At 43.4% G+C, this 18,793-nt stretch overlaps 2 protein-coding genes across 3 annotated transcripts in view; one reads left to right on the forward strand and one right to left on the reverse strand.

Moving 5' to 3' along the window:
* Positions 1–6,211: 6,211 nt before the first annotated feature.
* LOC139277636 (proteasome subunit alpha type-7) lies at positions 6,212–16,536 on the reverse strand. Of its 2 annotated transcripts, XM_070896376.1 has the most exons (7): positions 16,294–16,534; positions 13,468–13,594; positions 11,375–11,499; positions 10,653–10,775; positions 10,079–10,198; positions 9,671–9,733; positions 6,212–6,421 (listed from the first exon to the last, which is right to left on the reverse strand). In XM_070896376.1, the coding sequence occupies exons 1-7, from the start codon at positions 16,393–16,395 to the stop codon at positions 6,332–6,334; spliced, it is 750 nt and encodes a 249-aa protein (XP_070752477.1). In that variant the 5' UTR covers positions 16,396–16,534; the 3' UTR covers positions 6,212–6,331. The 2 variants fall into 2 exon arrangements, with proteins under 2 accessions (XP_070752477.1, XP_070752478.1); XM_070896377.1 differs by lacking the exon at positions 9,671–9,733 and having other exon boundaries at positions 16,294–16,536.
* Positions 16,537–16,730: 194 nt separating this feature from the next.
* LOC139277100 (calcium-responsive transactivator-like) overlaps positions 16,731–18,793 on the forward strand; it is a 56,679-nt gene continuing 54,616 nt past the window's right edge. Inside the window, exon 1 of the mRNA XM_070895114.1 lies at positions 16,731–16,914. Within this exon, the coding sequence (XP_070751215.1) occupies positions 16,846–16,914 (69 nt within the window). The 5' untranslated portion in view covers positions 16,731–16,845. The remainder of the gene's footprint in view (positions 16,915–18,793) is intronic.

The raw sequence follows: 18,793 nt of genomic DNA on the forward strand, positions 1-18,793 counted from the left end.
TTTCCTCTTTCTCTCTCTCTCTCCTTCCCCTTCACACCTGCCACTGCTGCCCCCTCTGACCCTACTAGCAGATCAAATCATTGCCCCTTTCTACATGGTTCTCCAGAATGTTTGCTCTTTCAAATTAACCACATCTGGAATAATTATTGACATCCTGGCACCAGTAATCGTGGCTCATTACTGCCAACCTTCCAGTGCTGTGGCATAGCTCATCAGCTAAACTTATCCCTACTCTTAACATAGAAAATAGGTGCAGGAGTAGGCCATTTGAGCCTGCACTGCCATTCAATGAGTTCATGGCTGAACATGCAACTTCAGTACCCCATTCCTGCTTTCTCTCCATACCTCTCGATTTCCCCCTAGTAGTAAGGACTACATCTAACTCCTTTTTGAATATATTTAGTGAATTGGCCTCAACAACTTTCTGTGGTAGAGAATTCCACAGGTTCACCACTCTGGGTGAAGAAGTTTCTCCTCATCTCGGTCCTAAATGGCTTACCCCTTATCCTTAGACTGTGACCCCTGGTTCTGGACTTCCCCAACATTGGGAACATTCTTCCTGCATCCAACCTGTCCAAACCCGTCAGAATTTTAAATGTTTCTGAGGTCCCCTCTCACTCTTCTGAACTCCAGTGAATACAAGCCCAGTTGATCCAGTCTTTCTTGATAGGTCAGTCCCACCATCCTGGGAATCAGTCCGGTGAATCTTCGCTGCACTCCCTCCAATAGCAAGAATGTCCTTCCTCATGTTAGGAGACCAAAACTGTACACAATACTCCAGGTGTGGCCTCACCAAGGCCCTGTACAACTGTAGCAACATCTCCCTGCCCCTGTACTCAAATCCCCTTGCTATGAAGGCCAACATGCCAGTTTGGCTAGCCCAATCTATGTGCATATTAAAGTCACCCATTATAACTGCTGCACCTTTATTGCATGCACTCCTAATTTCCTGTTTGATGCCCTCCCCAACATCACTACTACTGTTTGGAGGTCTGTACACAACTCCCACTAACGTTTTTTGCCCTTTAGTGTTCTGCAGCTCTACCCATATAGATTCCACATCATCCAAGCTAATGTCTTTCCTAACTATTGCATTAATCTCCTTTAACCAGCAATGCTACCCCACCTCCTTTTCCTTTTATTCTATCCTTCCTGAATGTTGAATACCCCTGGATGTTGAGTTCCCAGCCCTGATCATCCTGGAGCCACGTCTCCGTAATCCCAATCACATCATATTTGTTAACATCTATTTGCACAGTTAATTCATCCATCTTATTGCGGATACTCCTTGCATTAAGACACAAAGCCTTCAGGCTTGCTTTTTTAACACCCTTTGTCCTTTTAGAATTTTGCTGTACAGTGGCCCTTTTTGTTCTTTGCCTTGGGTTTCTCTGCCCTCCACTTTTCCTCATCTCCTTTCTGTCTTTTGCTTTTACCTCATTTTTGTCTCCCTCTGTCTCCCTGCATAGGTTCCCATCCCCCTGCCATATTAGTTTAACTCCTCCCCAACAGCACTAGCAAACACTCCCCCTCGGACATTGGTTCCGGTCCTGCCCAGGTGCAGACCGTCCGGTTTGTACTGGTCCCATCTCCCCCAGAACCGGTTCCAATGCCCCAGGAATTTGAATCCCTCCCTGCTCAAGCCACATATTCATCTGCGCTATCCTGCGATTCCTACTCTGACTAGCACGTGGCACTGGTAGCAATCCTGAGATTACTACTTTTGAGGTCCTACTTTTTAATTTAGCTCCTTAAATTCTTTTTGTAGGACCTCATCCCTTTTTTTAACCTATGTCGTTGGTACCAATGTGCACCACGACAACTGGCTGTTCTCCCTCCCATTTCAGAATGTCCTGCACCCGCTCCGAGACATCCTTGACCCTTGCACCAGGGAGCAACATACCATCCTGGAGTCTCGGTTGTGGCCGCAGAAACGCCTATCTATTCCCCTCACCACCGAATCCCCTATCACTATCGCGCTCCCAATCTTTTTCCTGCCCTCCTGTGCAGCAGAGCCAGCCACAGTGCCACGAACTTGGCTGCTGCTGCCCTCCCCTGATGAGTCATCCCCCCCCCCCAACAGTACTCAAAGCAGTGTATCTGTTTTGTAGGGGGTGACCACAGGGGACCCCTGCACTATCTTTCTTGCACTGGTCTTCCATTCCCTATCTGGCTGTGGACCCTTCTCCTGCGGTAAGACCAACTCACTACACGTGATACTCACGTCATTCTCAGCATCGTGGATGCTCCAGAGTGAATCCACCCTCAGCTCCAATTCCGCAACGCGGACCATCAAGAGCTCGAGGCGGATATACTTCCCACACACGTAGCGCCCAGGGACACTGGAAGTGTCCCCGAGTTCCCACATGGTACAGGAGGAGCATATCATGTGACCGAGCTCTCCTGCCATGTCTTAACCCTTAGATACCCTTAAATTGGTAGTAACAATGCTAAAGTTCACTTACTGATATAAAAAATAAAAAGAAAAGCTACTCACCAATCACCAGCCACTCACTTACCCCATTGGCTGTGATGTCACTTTTTGATTCCTTTCTACTTCTATTTTGCTTTCTCTCCCGCTGTAGCTGCACCGGTACGCCTTTGATAGGTCGCTCCCCTCTCTCCAACTGCCGCTGGCTCTCGATCTCCCGCTGGGCCTTTCTTCTGAACTCCAGTGAATACAAGCCCAGTTGATCCAGTCTTTCTTGATATGTCCGTCTCGCCATCCCGGGAGTCAGTCTGGTGAACCTTCGCTGCACTCCCTCAATAGCAAGAATGTCCTTCCTCAAGTTAGGAGACCAAAACTGTACACAATACTCCAGGTGTGGCCTCGCCAAGACCCTGTACAACTGTAACACCTCCCTGCCCCTGTACTCAAATCCCTTCGCTATGAAGGACAACATGCCAATTGCTTTCTTAACTGCCTGCTGTACCTGCATGCCAACCTTCAATGACTGATGTAGCATGACACCCAGGTCTTGTTGCAACTCCCCTTTTCCTAATCTGTCACCATTCAGATAATAGTCTGTCTCTCTGTTTTTACCACCAAAGTGGATAACCTCATATTTATCCACATACTTCATCTGCCATGCATTTTCCCACTCACCTAACCTATCCAAGTCACTCTGCAGCCTCATCGCATCCTCCCAACTTAGTGCCATCCGCAAATTTGGAGATACTACATTTAATCCCCTCGTCTAAATCATTAGTGTACAATGTAAACAGCTGGGGCCCCAGCACAGAACCTTGTGGTACCCCACTAGTCATTGCCTGCCATTCTAAAAAGTACCCATTTACTCCTACTCTTTGCTTCCTATCTGCCAACCAGTTCTCAATCCACGTCAGCACGCTATCCCCCCAATCTCATGTGCTTTAACTTTGCACACTAATCTCTTGTGTGGGACCTTGTCGAAAGCCTTCTGAAAGTCCAAATACAGCACATCAACTGGTTCTCCTTTGTCCACTCTACTGGAAATATCCTCAAATTCCAGAAGATTTGTCAAGTATGATTTCCCTTTCACAAATCCATGCTGACTTGGACCCATCATGTCACCTCTTTCCAAATGCGCTGCTATGACATCCTTAATAATTGATTCCATCATTTTACCCACTACCCAATGTCAGGCTGACCGGTCCATAATTCCCTGTTTTCTCTCCCTCCTTTTTTTTAAAAAGTGGGGTTACATTGGCTTCCCTCCACTCCATAGGAACTGATCCAGAGTCTATGGAATGTTGGAAAATGACTGTCAATGCATCGCTATTTCCAAGGCCACCTCCTTAAGTACTCTGGGATGCAGTCCATCAGGCCCTGGGGATTTATCAGCCTACAATCCCATCAATTTCCCCAACACAATTTCCTGACTAATAAGGATCTCCCTCAGTTCCTCCTTCTTACATCATCTCATTTGAGCTCTATTGACTTCTATCCCTTGGCCTGGATCTATGACCACACCATTCCAATTGAAGAAACCTTTTATCCTTAATCCGAATCATATTTCTAACTATGGCTATATTTCTCAATTTTATTTGCTAGCATCTTTTCTAACTCGGTCCTATTTTCCCCATTGAACTGCTGTCCTTTTTTATATATCAAGATGAGGGCACCAACCCCACTACCTTTTTAAGCAATTCAACTCGTATGGATTTCAGGTGCGAAGTGGGTGGTTCGAGCATGCGGCTGCTATAGGTAAGAGGCTAGAGCTAAACACAGCCCAATGCAGCTCATTGGTCAGGGCCTGACTAACTCCACCTCTCTGAGCTGGCCTGCAGGAAGGTACTGGGAGGGGGCGGAGAGATGAACCTGGGCCAGCAGCGGCCCATAATTAGTCTGGAGAGGCGCTCCACAGAACTTGGTTTACAGATCGCTGCTCAAGATTTGGTACATCTAGGTGGAGCTTGCATAGCAATAGAACCCAATTTGCATATGCAAGGAGCCTAATGCCTGTTTCAAGTGGGAATCCTAGACACTTGAAAGTTGCTCATTTTCAATTGGGCAGTTCTGGGGGAGATTGTGACATGTAATGTCACACAAAAGTTAACTTTATATCCAAACAAATGAAATGATGTTGCAGTTCTCTCCAATAGGTGTCAAGTTGCTAACAATTAATGGAGGATTTAATGAGCCTGGCACTGAGGAATTGAAATGTCAATTCATTAGAGTACTGTTTGTATGGCATTTCAGTTGATATCATTGGGCTCATCATCGCTCAAAGCTACCTCCTCCCAACATATTTTGAAATTTATTCTAAAACATGTATTGAAGTATTATCTTGCACCTTTTGAAGATTCATGCAAAATGTGTGTAATGCTGGATTGTTGTATATTATAGGACACATCTCCCCTCACCATGTCCACATATACTTTCCATCAGGAATCACTTGTTAGCAGGAACATTAAAATTTCCCTTCCATCTTAATCTATTTATACCAATTAACTCAGCACAAACTGGGATTGAACTTGGGACCTGTGTTACCTTTTATGGTTCAGTACCATAAGCATACGACTCCTTCCTTAAACCTCATTCCATGCACCCCAATTCTATCAAAAGATGTGGCACTCTGAGGAATTGAAAAGCATGGAACAAAATACACAAGTCTAAATTAAGATATGGAGCTTTGTGGCAGATACAACTGATAAGTGACATTCATGTTCACCTTTTTTAAAAAGGAAATATAGTTGCTAATTACTTTAGTTAAGTACTAAGGCTGCCCTGAAACACCATTTTTTAAATATTTCAGACAGTAATGCTTATCAGATTGATATCAGATATTGACCCAAGTAAATATCTCGCGGGGAGCGAAAGGAGCAGCGTAGCGGCCTGACCCAGTAGTTTGCGCGGCCCTAGACCTGCGAGCACCATTGGAGCAGGCTGGGGAGCGGAAGGAGCAACATGGGGGCATACCACGATGGCAGCGAAGAGGGTGACTGGATTGGATGTCACCAAGATCCAGGTCAGTGATTGGCACGTGGGCAGGTGCAGCAAGAGATTGCAGAGAGACATGATCGGGGGCCTCGGGGGAAGCACGGGCCAGTCCACACTGTGATGTGTCAATGCAGCAGAGTTGGTCTCCAGTCGTCTTGTTGGTTAATCCTAGCTCTGTCAAGCCTGTGTGATGGCTGTTGCACACCAGCCACCACACATTTAAAAAAAAAGAAAATCCATGCACAGGCATCTTCCACCCTTCAAGATTTAGTTCAGGACCTGGAATATTAGGCGCTTGATTGAAACACCCGTGAACTTTTTGGCGTGGAAGCAAGTCATCCTCGATTCGAGGGACTGCCTATGATGATGATTGACCCAAGTGGCAGTGGGATAAACTGTTTCCTGATTTTTTAAAATAAGTCAGCCAACTCAACCATAAAATCTTAAACTACTTATTTAGCTGTATACTTATCAGACCAAGGCATAATCTCTACAAAATGTACAGAAAATGAGGTTTAGGAAGTGGAAGTGTGATTATCTTCACATAATTCATATTAAACTTAAATAGTCTTCCTCATTCATTGACTTTAATCAACATAATTAATTGTTAGGGCAATTAAGTCAGACCAATTGTTTTTGTTCTTTAAGTAAAACCCTACATTGTGTGCTTGCCTCACAACATAACTTGGGATTGGCCTGTAGGCAGAGTTGGGAAGCTCAATCATTTCAGGAAAGCAAAATTTCTGAAGGAACACAAGTGATTTCAGCACGTGGCAATAATGTCAATCATTTTACATGTAAAATTCTTCAATTTATTCCAGTTGATTAAGAAATTAAAATGTGGAATGTTCAGCTTTTATCATGATAAAAACAGGGAACACAGAACTGTATTTTTTATATAATTGTGCTTTAGGTCTTTGGTGTCTTCTTCTTTTCAGCTTCTTCCTTTTCTTTTTCAATTTCAGAAACATAGTCCTCAATTTCCTCAGGATTTAAGACCTACAAGAACATGGATAAACTTAGAATTTAGCTTTACCATCTTTATCAATATTAGAACTGCATAAGCCTGAATCCTATAGTTCACATTAACAGGTATGGCGAGGAATTATGTAAGGGTATTACTTTGTCTGTAAATGTACATGCGTTCTCCAATACACTTTGAAATGTATTGAAGTTATTAAATTTAAGTAACTGGTTGATGCCCAGTGTTGCTCAAAGTTATCTCCCTGTAACACATTCTACTTTCTAATTGTTTGCTTCCCTCTGTTTGTCTGCCTTTCCAGTGTCTAACAAATATCTAACAATATGCAATCCTAATTGGAGGGGAGTATTGGGACTGCCGAGGCAGGAAGGAATCAGGCCTAGGAGAGACTTAATGGGAGTTGCTGCTGCGTGCAAGCATGATTAGGAGCTCTAGACAGAGATATACATGTACTCTGGGCTGCATACTTTTTATTACTTGTTCATGTGATGTGGGCATCACTGGTAAGGCCAGTATTTATTGCCCATCCCTAACTGCCCTTGAAGGTGGTGGTGAGCCACCTTCTTGAACCGCTGTAGTTGGTATGAAGGTACTCCCACAGTGCTGTGAGGGAGGGAGTTTCAGGATTTTGACCCAATGATGATGAAGGGATGGTAATATACTTCCAAGTCAGGATGGTGAGGGGAATTTGTAGATGATAGTGTTCCTATGCGCCTGCTGCCCTTGTCCTTCTAGGTGATAGAGGTCATGGGTTTGGGAGGTGCTGCCAAAGAAGCCTTGGCGAGTTGCTGCAGTGCATCTTGTAGATGGTACAGACTGTAGCCATGGTACGATGGAGGGAGTGAATGTTGAAGGTGGTGGATAGGGTGCCAATCAAGCAGGCTGCTTTGTCCTGGATGATGTTGAGCTTCTTGAGTGTTATTGGACCTATACTCATCCAGACAAGTGGAGAGTATTCCATCACACTCCTGGCTTGTAGATGGTGAAAAGGCTTTGGGGAATCAGGTGATGAGACACTTGTTGCTGACCTGCTCAGTATTTATGTGGTTGGTCCAGTTAAGTTTCTGGTCAAAGGTAATTCCCAGGATGATGAAGGTGGAGAATTCAGCGATGGTAATGCCATTTAATGTCAAGGGGCAGTGGTTAGACTCTTGCTTGTTGGAGATAGTCATTACCTGGCGAGAATGTTAGTTACCACTTATCAGCCCAAGCCTGAATGTTGTCCAAGTCTTGCTACATGCGGGCATGGACTGCTTTATTATCTGAGGAGTTGCGAACACTGCAGTCATCAGCGAACATCCGCACTTCTGACTTTATGGAGGGAGGGTCATTGATGAAGCAGCTAAAGATGGGCCTAGGCACTGTCCTGATGAATTCCTGCAGCGATGTCCTGGAGGTGTGATGATCGACCTTTGTGCTCGGTATGACTCCAGCCAGTGGAGAGTTTTCCCAGATTCCCATTGACTTCAGTTTTATGAGGGCTCCTTGATGACACACACTCTCAAATGCTGCCTTGATGTCAAGAGCAGTCACTCTCTCCCTCAACTCTGGAATTCAGTTTGTGTGTCCATAGTTAGACCAAGGTGGTAATGAGGGCTGGAGCGGAGCAGTCCTAGCGGAGCCCAAACAAGACATCGGCGAGGTGGTTATTGATGAGTAAATGCTGCTAGATAGCACTGTTGACGACACTTTCCATCGCTTTGTTGATGATTGAGAGTAGACTGATGGGGTGGTAATTGGACGGATTAGATTTGTCCTTTTTGTGGACAGGACATACGTGGGCAGTTTCCCACATTGTCGGATAGATGCCAGTGTTGTAGCTGTACTGGAACAGCTTGGATAGAGGTGCAACTCGTTCTTCAGCATGACAGCTGGGATGTTGTCAGGTCCCATAGCCTTTGCTGTATCCAGTGCACTCAGCCATTTCTTAATATCACGTAGAGTGAATCAAATTGGCTGAAGACTGGCTTGTAATAATGGGCATCTCAGGAGGAGGCCGATATGGATCATCCACTCGGCACTGCTGGCTGAAGATGGTTGCAAATGCTTCAGCCTTGTCCTTTGCACTCACACGGTAGGCTCTGCCAGCATGAGATCAGGGATATTCATGTAGCCTCCCTCCTCCCGTTAATTGTTTAATGGTCCATCATCATTCACAACTGGATATATAGGACTACAGAGCTTTGATCTGATCTGTTGATTATGGGATCGCTTAGCCCAGTCTATAGCACGTCGCTTAGCATGCACGTAGTCCTGTTTTGTAGCTTGCCCGGGTTGGCACCTCATTTTTAGGTATGCCTGGTGCTGCTCCAGGCATGCTCTTCAGCACTCATTGAACCAGGATTGGTCCCTGATGGTAATGGTAGTGAGGGATATGCTAAGCCAGGTTACAGATTGTGGTGGAATACAATTCAGTAGCTGCTGATGGCCCATAGCCCCTCATGGATGCCCAGTTTTGAGCTGCGAGATATGTTCTGAATCTCTCTCATTTAGCATGGTGGTTGCTCCGCACAACACAATGGAGGATGTCCTCAGTGTGAAGACTTGGACTTAGTCTCCACAATGACTGTGCAGTGGTCACGGCTACCATGCTGTCATGGACAGATGCATCTCCAAGGACGAGGTCAAGTAGGTTTTTCCCCTTGTGTTGGTTCTCTCCCCACCCACCGCAGGTCCAGTCTGGCAGCTATGTCCTTCAGGAGTTGGTCAGCTTGGTCAGTAGTGGTGCTACCGAGCCATTCTTGGTGATGGACATTGAAGTCTCCAACTCACTTAATGTTGTAGATCCAGACCATGGCTATGACTGGTACTAGTGCATCTAGGAACTGGTGCAACATGGCGGATGATGAAAGGAGACAGAGGGGAGAAACAAAGCATAGGATTGGAGTTGTTTAGGCTGTTCAAATGTGGCCCCTGATATTTGAGCAATCGGGAACAAAAATAACCAAAAGTTGAACTTTATGAAATCTGAATCTCAACACCACTGTATTTATTTACCCTTTTGTCACTAAAAAAATGAATTACTTGTTTATGGGGTATAGCAGGGTGACGGAGGAGCTATTGCAGTAGTATCAGAATTTTTAAACTTTGATTCAATTCACAAAAACAAATCTATTCAAAGCGGGGGAAAGATTTTGCTTAATGTAACAAGTAGAAAAACAGGAACGGAGACAATGTTAAATACCTTAATCAATAATTAAAATTGACCAGCTAAACATACAAAAGTCGGAATCAATGCAGATGATGATAAATATTACAGCTGTTACCCTTAAGACTTGCTCATGCTTCATCACCGCTAATTCAATGTGTTTTCCACCCGACTGTACAACCTAATAAAACAGTTTAGTACAAGTTAGTTACTTTTCCCTTGCTTGGTTTTAAAATAATTCAGGATGAATAAAAATCTCAAATAATAGGAACCATAGTATTAATATGCGATGTACTATAAGCACCAGCTTTTAAAAAAAAAACACCTAGAACCAAAATAACAGGATTGATTTCTGGAAGTAAATCCCATATTGTTAAGAATACAAAGCTGCATTAAAATGAATTCCTGAACCGTTTTGATCACATACATATTTACAGGGTGATATTGGTAACATTGCCACTATACACTACTTGGGTTGCTATTTTTAAAGTGAAACCCCAATTGTATTTCTACTGAAACAATTCACCTCCAGCAAAGCCTTGATGGCGAGCTTTATGGTACCACTGTCTGTAGCAGTGGCTTCTTCGGTGTAGTTTTTCTCCAAGAATTCCCTGACAGTCTTTGCACTTCTTCCTATGGCATTGGCCTAAATTCAAAACAAAATGGTGTGAAGGTGTGCAAGTTCTCATTCTTCAAAAGGACGATACTTAGTTAGAAAACTATTGTAATGCTCCATTTAAACTTTAGAACTTAAGCTAAATTATTCACTCTACTTAAAAGACTAAAATTTACATCTTCCCCTAGATATTAAACACTAATCTCTATTGGTGGTCTAGAAGGGCTAGTGGGTGAACACACAAATCTTTCAGCTCACATTTAAATCCAGCCCAGACTGATGGCAATGAATTCCTCTCTATGTCTAGAAGGCCCCTACCAACAATGTCCTTTGCCTGGTATATTAAGAAATATAGTAAAGTTAGCAGAAGACTTGGCTTGATTGCAAAGAGTGTTGTGCTAATAAATAATTAATACAAAATGAAACTGAGCCAACCTTCAGTCAAAAACTAAAGTGGGGTGACTAAACCTGGCAAACTACTTGCCTTCCATTCGTGGTAGGTGCCTGATGGGTCAGTTTGATACAGTCTTGGAGTTCCATCAAAGTCAAAACCCACAATTAGTGCAGAAATGCCAAATGGTCTGCGTCCATTACTTTGAGTGTAACGCTGTAAATGAGATCAAATAAATACAAGTCAACAGTACATTCTATTCAAAGCATGTTTTGTGCTAAAAATCAAAATTTAGTCCAGCAAAAAAATTAAGCAATATAATAGAGCAAAGCAGCTCAAATAGAGTACAATTGTCTCTCAAGTTCTTCATGGGAACTAGACTTCCAATGCTACACTTTCAAACTCTGAAATTCTGGGTTTAACATTCCTGGGACAATAATTATGGTGTAGGTAGGTAGGTAGGGTCCAACCTACAACTTTCTCATCTTATACATTTTGATCAAATCCCGCTGGAACTGTCCTGCAATGCAACCAAGGAAACAGTACAGACACCTCTGACTTGATGTCAAGGTGAAAATGATCCACTAAAACAAAATTGGACTGATTTTTAATTGGGTGGTATACATTGGTTTACTGCATTCAGGTATTGCAAATGCTCTAGTTTTGTGCGTTGTGATAAAGTGAATAATGTGAATCATCAGATCTCTACTTGGTGACAAATAATCCAAGATTTTTTTTTGTCCACTTAAAGAGCAGCATTTTAAGCAGCTGTGTGTTACATGATGTATGGTGGAATATTCCTACAACAAAAATACCTGTTTCAAGCTGGCGATGTAGCGTGTGATGTATTCAACTGTGACTGGGTCCTCCACCGTGAGTCTGTGGCTCTGACACTCTACACGTGCCCTATTGATCACTATCCTGGCATCAGCCGTAAGGCCTATCGTAATAAAGAATATATTGAGATAAGACAGTTATCTCCCAGGTTTTTTCAGTGCTATCTGAGCAATAAGAAAATATAACTGATATCATCCAACTACAATAAATAATCACCAATACAAAAGCAAAATACTGCAGATGCTGGTATCTGAAATAAAAAAACAGAAAATGCTGGAAATCTCAGCGGGTCAGGCAGCATCTGTAGAGAGAAAAGCAGAGTTAACATTTCAGGTCGACGACCCTTCGTCAGAACTAGCAAGTGTTCAAAAAGAACACATTCTTAAGGGGGAGGGGAAGAAAGAACAAAAGGGAAGGTCTGTGATTGGGTGGATGGCAGGAGAGATGAGAGACTGAATTGAAATTGTAATGCCAGGGGTTAGAAAAACATTAGTCAAGATAGGGTGTGACTGGCGGGATAATGATCAGCTGCCATTGGAGACAAGGAGAAAAGTAACATAGGCTCAGTGTGTGGGGGGGGGGGGGGGGGGGAGGGAGCCAAAGATGGGCAGCGGTTATGCTCTGAAATTGTTGAACTCTATGTTGAGTCCAGAAGGCTGTAAAGTGCCTAAACGAAAGAGGCGGTGCTGTTCCTCGAGCTTGCAGTGAGCTTCATTGGAGGTCGAGGACGGAGAGGTCAGAGCGGAAGTGGAGTGGAGAATTAAAGTGACAGGCGACCGGAAACTCAGGGCCACACTTGCGGACTGAATGGAGATGCTCCACAAAGCGGTCACCGAATCTACGCTTGGTCTCCCCAATGTAGAGGAGACCACATCGTGAGCAGCGAATACAGTATACTAAATTGAAAGTACAAGTAAATCGCTGTTTCACCTGGAAGGAGTATTTGGGACGTTGGATAGTGGTAAGGAAGGCGGTAAAAGGGCAGGTGTTGCATCTCCTACGCTTGCACGGAAAGGTGCCGTGAAAAGGGGAGGAGGTGCTGGGGTGACTGCGGAATGGACCAGGGTGCCACGGAGGGAGCGGTTCCTTCGGAATGCTGAGAGGGGAAGATGTGATTGGTGGTGGGACCATGCTGGATAATTAACCACCACCCTGTTTCGCATTTTAGTTTTGTCAAAGGATCCTTTTCAACTATAACCCATTCATTCAATTTGAGATCAGGACCAAGTACTATTGATATGGGATCCCCCACGAATCAAATCTGTTTTTCTTCCAGGTGTTTGTTTTAAAGCTAGTGAGTAGCTTTAAACAAGCCACAGATCCCCTTTACAAAGTTGGATTTTCCATCAATCCAGCCCCTATGTTTCAAGATAGTTGCAGAAATGATTAATTCTTCTGTATGTGTCTCAAGAGATCTACTCCACCTCATGATGGAATATGTAAAGTCTGTCCAACTGTTTGAGAAACTGGTGGGTGCTAACTAAGGTTAATGTTTCAAATAAACTCACCAAATGGGGTAAATATTGACCTGGATTTTGAGGCAAGAACAATGGTGAGGCTCAGTGTTCACTGTTATTAAGGAGTAAATCAATCAGACGACAACTTCCGGTGTCCGCACATGCACAGTTAAAAGTCAGAAATCGGGAAGTTGCTTGCCGAGTTGCCCTACTCCTCCACAAAGTTTGCTACATCAGTACCTCACTGAGAGACTCTGCATTGAAACACATTCAAGCCTGTCATAATAACTATCCAGCTCACTTCTGCCAGCGCTGCACCACGTTGGGAATTCCAAGGTACTTTTTCCAATATATATCCATATCTGTCCGCTCGGTGGTTTATTCGCAACATTAAAAGCCTTCATTTACGGAGTTGCTCCTCATTACTCTTCCCTCTCTAGCTGTGTGGCACTGAGGCCAGTTTCCCTGGCAGAGATAAACTTAACTTAATACAGAGCAGTGATTGATCCTGGAACAAATCTTGATTTTTAAAAACAATTGCAAAGACATATTTAGCCAGATTCCAGTGACTCAAATGGTCCCAGACATTCAACATTGGAGGAATGAATATTCACCTGCAAAAGCCATGCAAACATTGTCATCCAGTATACAGATCTTCCTTACAGTTCTTTCATCCTGTAATTTGGCTACAGATTTCTTTTCCACTCCCAGGACAACAATTCCTTTTCCTCGAACACTAACCTGTCACATGAAATATTAAAGGGTTAGTCACAAAACAACATTCTCATCACTGTACTGATGTGTGAATGCAATGTGTAAAGTGAAATTTAGTTTTTAATAGAACTTTAGCAACTGTGCAAAATGTTTTCCACTTTGCACCATGCTAAAATTGTACTGTACACCCAGAATCTCTCTCAACTCCTCTCAGGAGAGAAGCAGTGTGAATCCAGAGAGAAACAGTATAAACATATACATTTTAACTGTCTTGATGGGAACTTTGCATATGTTTATACTGTTTCTCTCTGGATTCACACTGCTTCTCTCCTGAGAGGAGTTGAGAGAGATTCTGGGTGTACAGTACAATTTTAGCATGGTGCAAAGTGGAAAACATTTTGCACAGTTGCTAAAGTTCTATTAAAATACACCTAAAGAAAATCTAGAATCTATTTAACTTACATTTCTAGAATGTTTTGACATACAAAAAAACTACCACGCTTTGCAGGAATTCATTTTGCTGCTATTAGTCTAAAATGTTCTGTTGAAGTTTGATTAACTATGTTTGATAATGCCTCTCTGATCTACTGAGATCAGAAATAATCTGATGGAAACCTAGTGATTATACTGTAGTACTCATCACATGATCCCAAATAGTAGTGTAACCAAATATGGCAAGATTTGATGATGTGAATAACATTTCTTGTACCCAATTCTGAACCTGCTCCAGGAAGTTACTATGTAAGGGAAGCTCCCCTTTCATTAATCAGCTTTCTGTCATGTCAGTTTTTAAAGATAAGGCATCTCTAATCGACTGGGATTCTTTAAGCCTGCTAAACTAGTGGCCAAGGGATATAACTGATTCGTACATTCAGAAAGCATTTAATCTCTTCATCCAATGTGTACACCTGCTAAAAAAAAAGTAAAGACAAAATGCAAATAATCATTCTTTTTTAATTTTGCAATATTCAAGCTGATATATTTGATATAATCTGACAAAAACATTAATGGCCTAACAGTAGTCAAGCTACATTTTCATAAAATCATTGAAGAGGGAGAGATCACTCCATAATCCCCCAGCTAATTTTGCTGCCTGCCTAGGAATAGCATTTCACATTAACTGTTCCGAGCTCATTCATAAATAGTGTGGAATATATACGTTACCACCAGTGTACTAAAGCATAACACTGCTTCAGCTGGTGGGAACCAGTTTGTAGCAATCAGTGTTCAACGCTGAAACACATCCGTATTTACTTTCCAAACAATTTCAAAAGGCACTATAATATGCATCAGAATAAATGATGCTAGAAACATATAGCGGACCCACTCGCATCTGAAATGGGCTAACCTCTGACTGAACTTAAAGCAACAAAATGGACGACATTGTAAAACAACATGCACTTGAGGGAGAAAGGAATAGAAAAATATGTTGATAGGAGAAGATGTATTAAAGTGGGAAGTGGCTCATGTGGAGCATAAACACCAGCATAGACCTGTTGGGCCGAACGGTCTGATTCTGTGCTGTGATGTTCGATGTAATTTCAATGCAATAAACTAACAAGGCTATATTTCAAAATCTTTTTCACTAAACAGAAATAAGGTAATCAGCAATGGTTATAAATAATTATAGTAAATGCAGTTCAGGCAGTGGGCACTAGAGGTGCCTAGGCATTGCAAGGAGCTGCAGAACCTATATTTCAACCTTGTGGGGCTTACATAGAAACATAGAAAATAGTTGCAGGAGTAGGCCAATCAGCCCTTCGAGTCTGCACCACCATTCAATAAGATCATGGCTGATCATTCACCTCAGTACCCCTTTCCTGCTTTCTCTCCATACCCCTTGGTCTCTTTAGGCGTAAGGGCCACATCTAACTCCCTCTTGAATATATCCAACGAACTAGCCTCAACAGCTCTCTGCAGTAGGGAATTCCACAGGTTAACAACTCTGAATGAAAAAGTTTCTCCTCATCTCAGTCCTAAATCAATCATTTGGATATAATTCACTAACAAAGAATAAGAGTTGCAGGTGGTTGGGGTTTTTGATCACCCCATTTGACTCCTACACATCTCACCAACATTGCCCTGATAGTTTGGCAGCTCTGCACAGAAGTCGCAGTGACTCTGCAGTTTTAAATTAGAGCCATAACTCTTTCCTGGTTGACTTTTTAAAAGAAAAAGTTGGATTTATTCTTGTTGTAATGTAGCAAACGCTGCAGCCAATTTGCGCACAGCAAGCTCCCACAGAGAGCGATGTGATAATGACCCGATAATCTGTTTTTGTGATGTTGGTTGAGGGATAAATATTGGTCCCAGGACACCGGGAAGAACGCCCCTGCTCTGCTTCGAAATAGTGCCGTGGGATCTTTTACATCCACCTGAGAGAGCAGACGGGGCCTCGGTTCAACGTCTCATCTGAAAGACGGCACCTCAGCACGGCCTGGATTTTTGTGCTCAAGTCCCTGGAGTGGGACTTGAACCCACAGCCTTCTGACTCAGAGTGAGAGTTTCTGCTGCAGGAAATCAAAAGTGAAAGGGCCCAAAAGCTGAGCCTGGGCCTGACAATGGGAGCGGAGCCCGGGATTCGATTCCCCTCCCCTCCCCCCGGGGCATAGGGTCCCACTGAAGGCCGCAGGAGGGGGGAGAGGGGGGGGGAGAGCTTGGACCTTCCTTTCCCTTCCCCTTGCCACAGGCCTCAAGTCCCCGGCCTCACCCTTCCAGCTACTCACCGCCGTGGAGCCCTTCTTCACCGCCTCCTGCGCGTACTCCACCTGGAAGAGGTGCCCGTCCGGGGAGAAGACGGTGATGGCTCGGTCGTAGCTGGCGCTCATGGTTTGATTTTGTGTGAGGAGAAAAAAGCGCGCGCGCTGGCGGATCGGAGCTCGAGCACAGCGGACAGCCGCCGACCCGGAGCGCGAGAGCGAAAGCGAAATCAGCGCGCCACCGGACCACCCCTAAAAACGCCGAATCATCCCACCCGCCCCTTCCGCCTCGGCGCCAACCACTGCCGCCAGAGGGGGAAGGGGGCGGAGCTTGGCGAGCCTACCCCCCCCCCACCCCCTCTTGTGTCCCTTTAAACAGCCGCTCCACAGCGCGAGCGTTCGCAGCTGCAGCCGCTGCTCCCTGCATATTGCATGGTGCACACTGCCTCTGTTTCTACCATCCTCTTCAAGCTCTCAATCCACGCTCACCGGGGGTTGCTTCTTTCTCAAGCCGGGATTTAAATTCAATTCAATTCAATTAAATATCCTCGCAATCTCATAGAGAGAAAAAAAAAAATCATGTCCGTGGCCTTTGCATCAGCTCGCCAGCGGGGGAAAGGGGAGGTCACCCAAGCCACCATTCAAAAGGTAAACGTCTTATTATTTATATTTTAATTTAGTTATCCTTTGTGGCAAATCTCAATTTGGGGGGGGGGGGGGGGAATATTTCATTCCTCCTCTGTCTGAGTGCAAGTTCCTAAATTTTCATTCATTTATTTATCTTTTTTTTGTAAGAATCTCCCTCCGATTTCCAAATGCGGGATTTTGATCATTTGAAGATCCTGGTTGGGGACAGTGGTGATTTTTCTCCCTCTCTCTTTCTTTCCAGGATTGTGAATGCACCAGCTCTGAACAAAGCAAGGTGTGATAGTGCAGACACATGGGGCAACGGGGGTTAAGGAGCCAGTGCACTGTTTAATTTCATTTAAAATATATATATTTGATTTTTTTTTCCTGCCCCCTCTGTAAAACACTGACCACGTCTACTCAGCAAAACGATTGCACCTCTATTATTGACACGTGAATTTGTTTTAACGTGAGCGTTTCTTATAAAATACCGTCAAATATGCAGATACTTGTCTGCACTCTAATGTTGCTCAATGCAGGGGTTGAAATATGAGTATTCCAATAAACCACAAAGTGATTTTATTTTGCTTGCACGTTTCCTGAAAACAAATACAATTCCAAAATAAAACTGCATAAATGTATGTTTTAATATTTTTTTAGAAACGTATAAAATGAGTTAAGCGATGCGATCAGTAATTGTTTAATAAAAGTGCTACTTTTAGTGAGGAATGGAAACGTCAAAATGGTACCAGGGAACGCAGTTGTGCATTTTTTAAATTCCAAATTGGGTCATTCGTTTTTATCAAAATAGCCTGAAAACGTAATGAACCGTACTAAGTAATGAACTGAAACTTGCAATCTTTGAATAGTTTAATAATTCTTGTAAATGGGGTTGCTTTTTTTTTTGCAAAGGAGACGTTTTCTTCGCACTGAATAAAGCTCCTTGAGACCTCAGGTGCTTTATTGCCTAAACCGTTAGCTGGGAATGACGATATTGTAGGCGCCCAAGCATTTGATTTTGATTTCCCCTCCCCCCTCTCCCTCTCCCAAATCGAGCTGAAAATCGCCAAACTTTATCCAGATGGTGCTTGGCATTCAATTCTAGGCAGGGGGGTATTTGGGTTTGATGGTGGGGAAGAGGCTGGTGTCGGTGAGTGGACTGGGGTGGTGAGGGTGGAAAACGTTGGTAGTTTAGCGGATTAATAATGGCGAAGAAGAAAAGGTGTCAGTGCAGACAGCAATCAACACCTCATCAGCATCCTGCTCAGCAAACCATCGTGCTGCCATCCGATGGACAGGGAGCATTGTTGCTAAACACCCACCACTTCGCATCTGTTTCTGTCACTGCCGATGTACACAATCTCGTTCATGTTAACTGCGTTATATATTTATGTATTTGCGTAACACGGATTGGCTCCTAAAATGTGTAACCGGTTAATCGGATCGATATCATTTAATCAGATCAATATCATTTAATGCCAAACGACTGCAATAGGATTGAACTGTTATTTTTCGATAAACAGTGCCTTCAAACTGCAACACAGCTGAGCACAGAGATCAAATGGCAAAATAAAAATGTTGATCTCCTTTCACATAGTGGGTGCAAAAATATTTTTATTAGCATAATTAGCCAAGTAGTTACCAGTGTTAATATTTGCATAATTTTTCTCTGTAGCTTTCTGCCATCTTGCTTTTCCTGGGAGAAGGGGTATATTAATAGAGACAGCTCTAAAGAGGTCAGCTGCAAATAAGATAGATATGACATGGGAACTTTAGTCATTTTGAAATATGGCAGTTGAATACTCCATTTAAAAATAACTCTGAATCTATGGCGTTTGGTTTACAGACATCCATTTGGATGGATATGGGGAGAGGTTGTCTGTTCAATTGAGAAATTAAA

Source organism: Pristiophorus japonicus, chromosome 12 (assembly GCF_044704955.1).
Source record: "Pristiophorus japonicus isolate sPriJap1 chromosome 12, sPriJap1.hap1, whole genome shotgun sequence".
NCBI lineage: Eukaryota > Metazoa > Chordata > Chondrichthyes > Pristiophoridae > Pristiophorus > Pristiophorus japonicus.

What these genes read in the sequence shown, in the direction of transcription:
- LOC139277636 (XM_070896376.1), bottom strand. Translation starts at nt 16,395, where the DNA reads ATGAGCGCCAGCTACGACCGAGCCATCACCGTCTTCTCCCCGGACGGG. An exon ending in CCATCAAGGCTTTGCTGGAG is followed by an intron (nt 9,734 to 10,078) that starts GTGAATTGTTTC and finishes CTGTTTTATTAG; the next exon opens with GTTGTACAGTCGGGTGGAAA. An exon ending in AGCATGAGCAAGTCTTAAGG is followed by an intron (nt 6,422 to 9,670) that starts GTAACAGCTGTA and finishes ATGTTCTTGTAG; the next exon opens with GTCTTAAATCCTGAGGAAAT.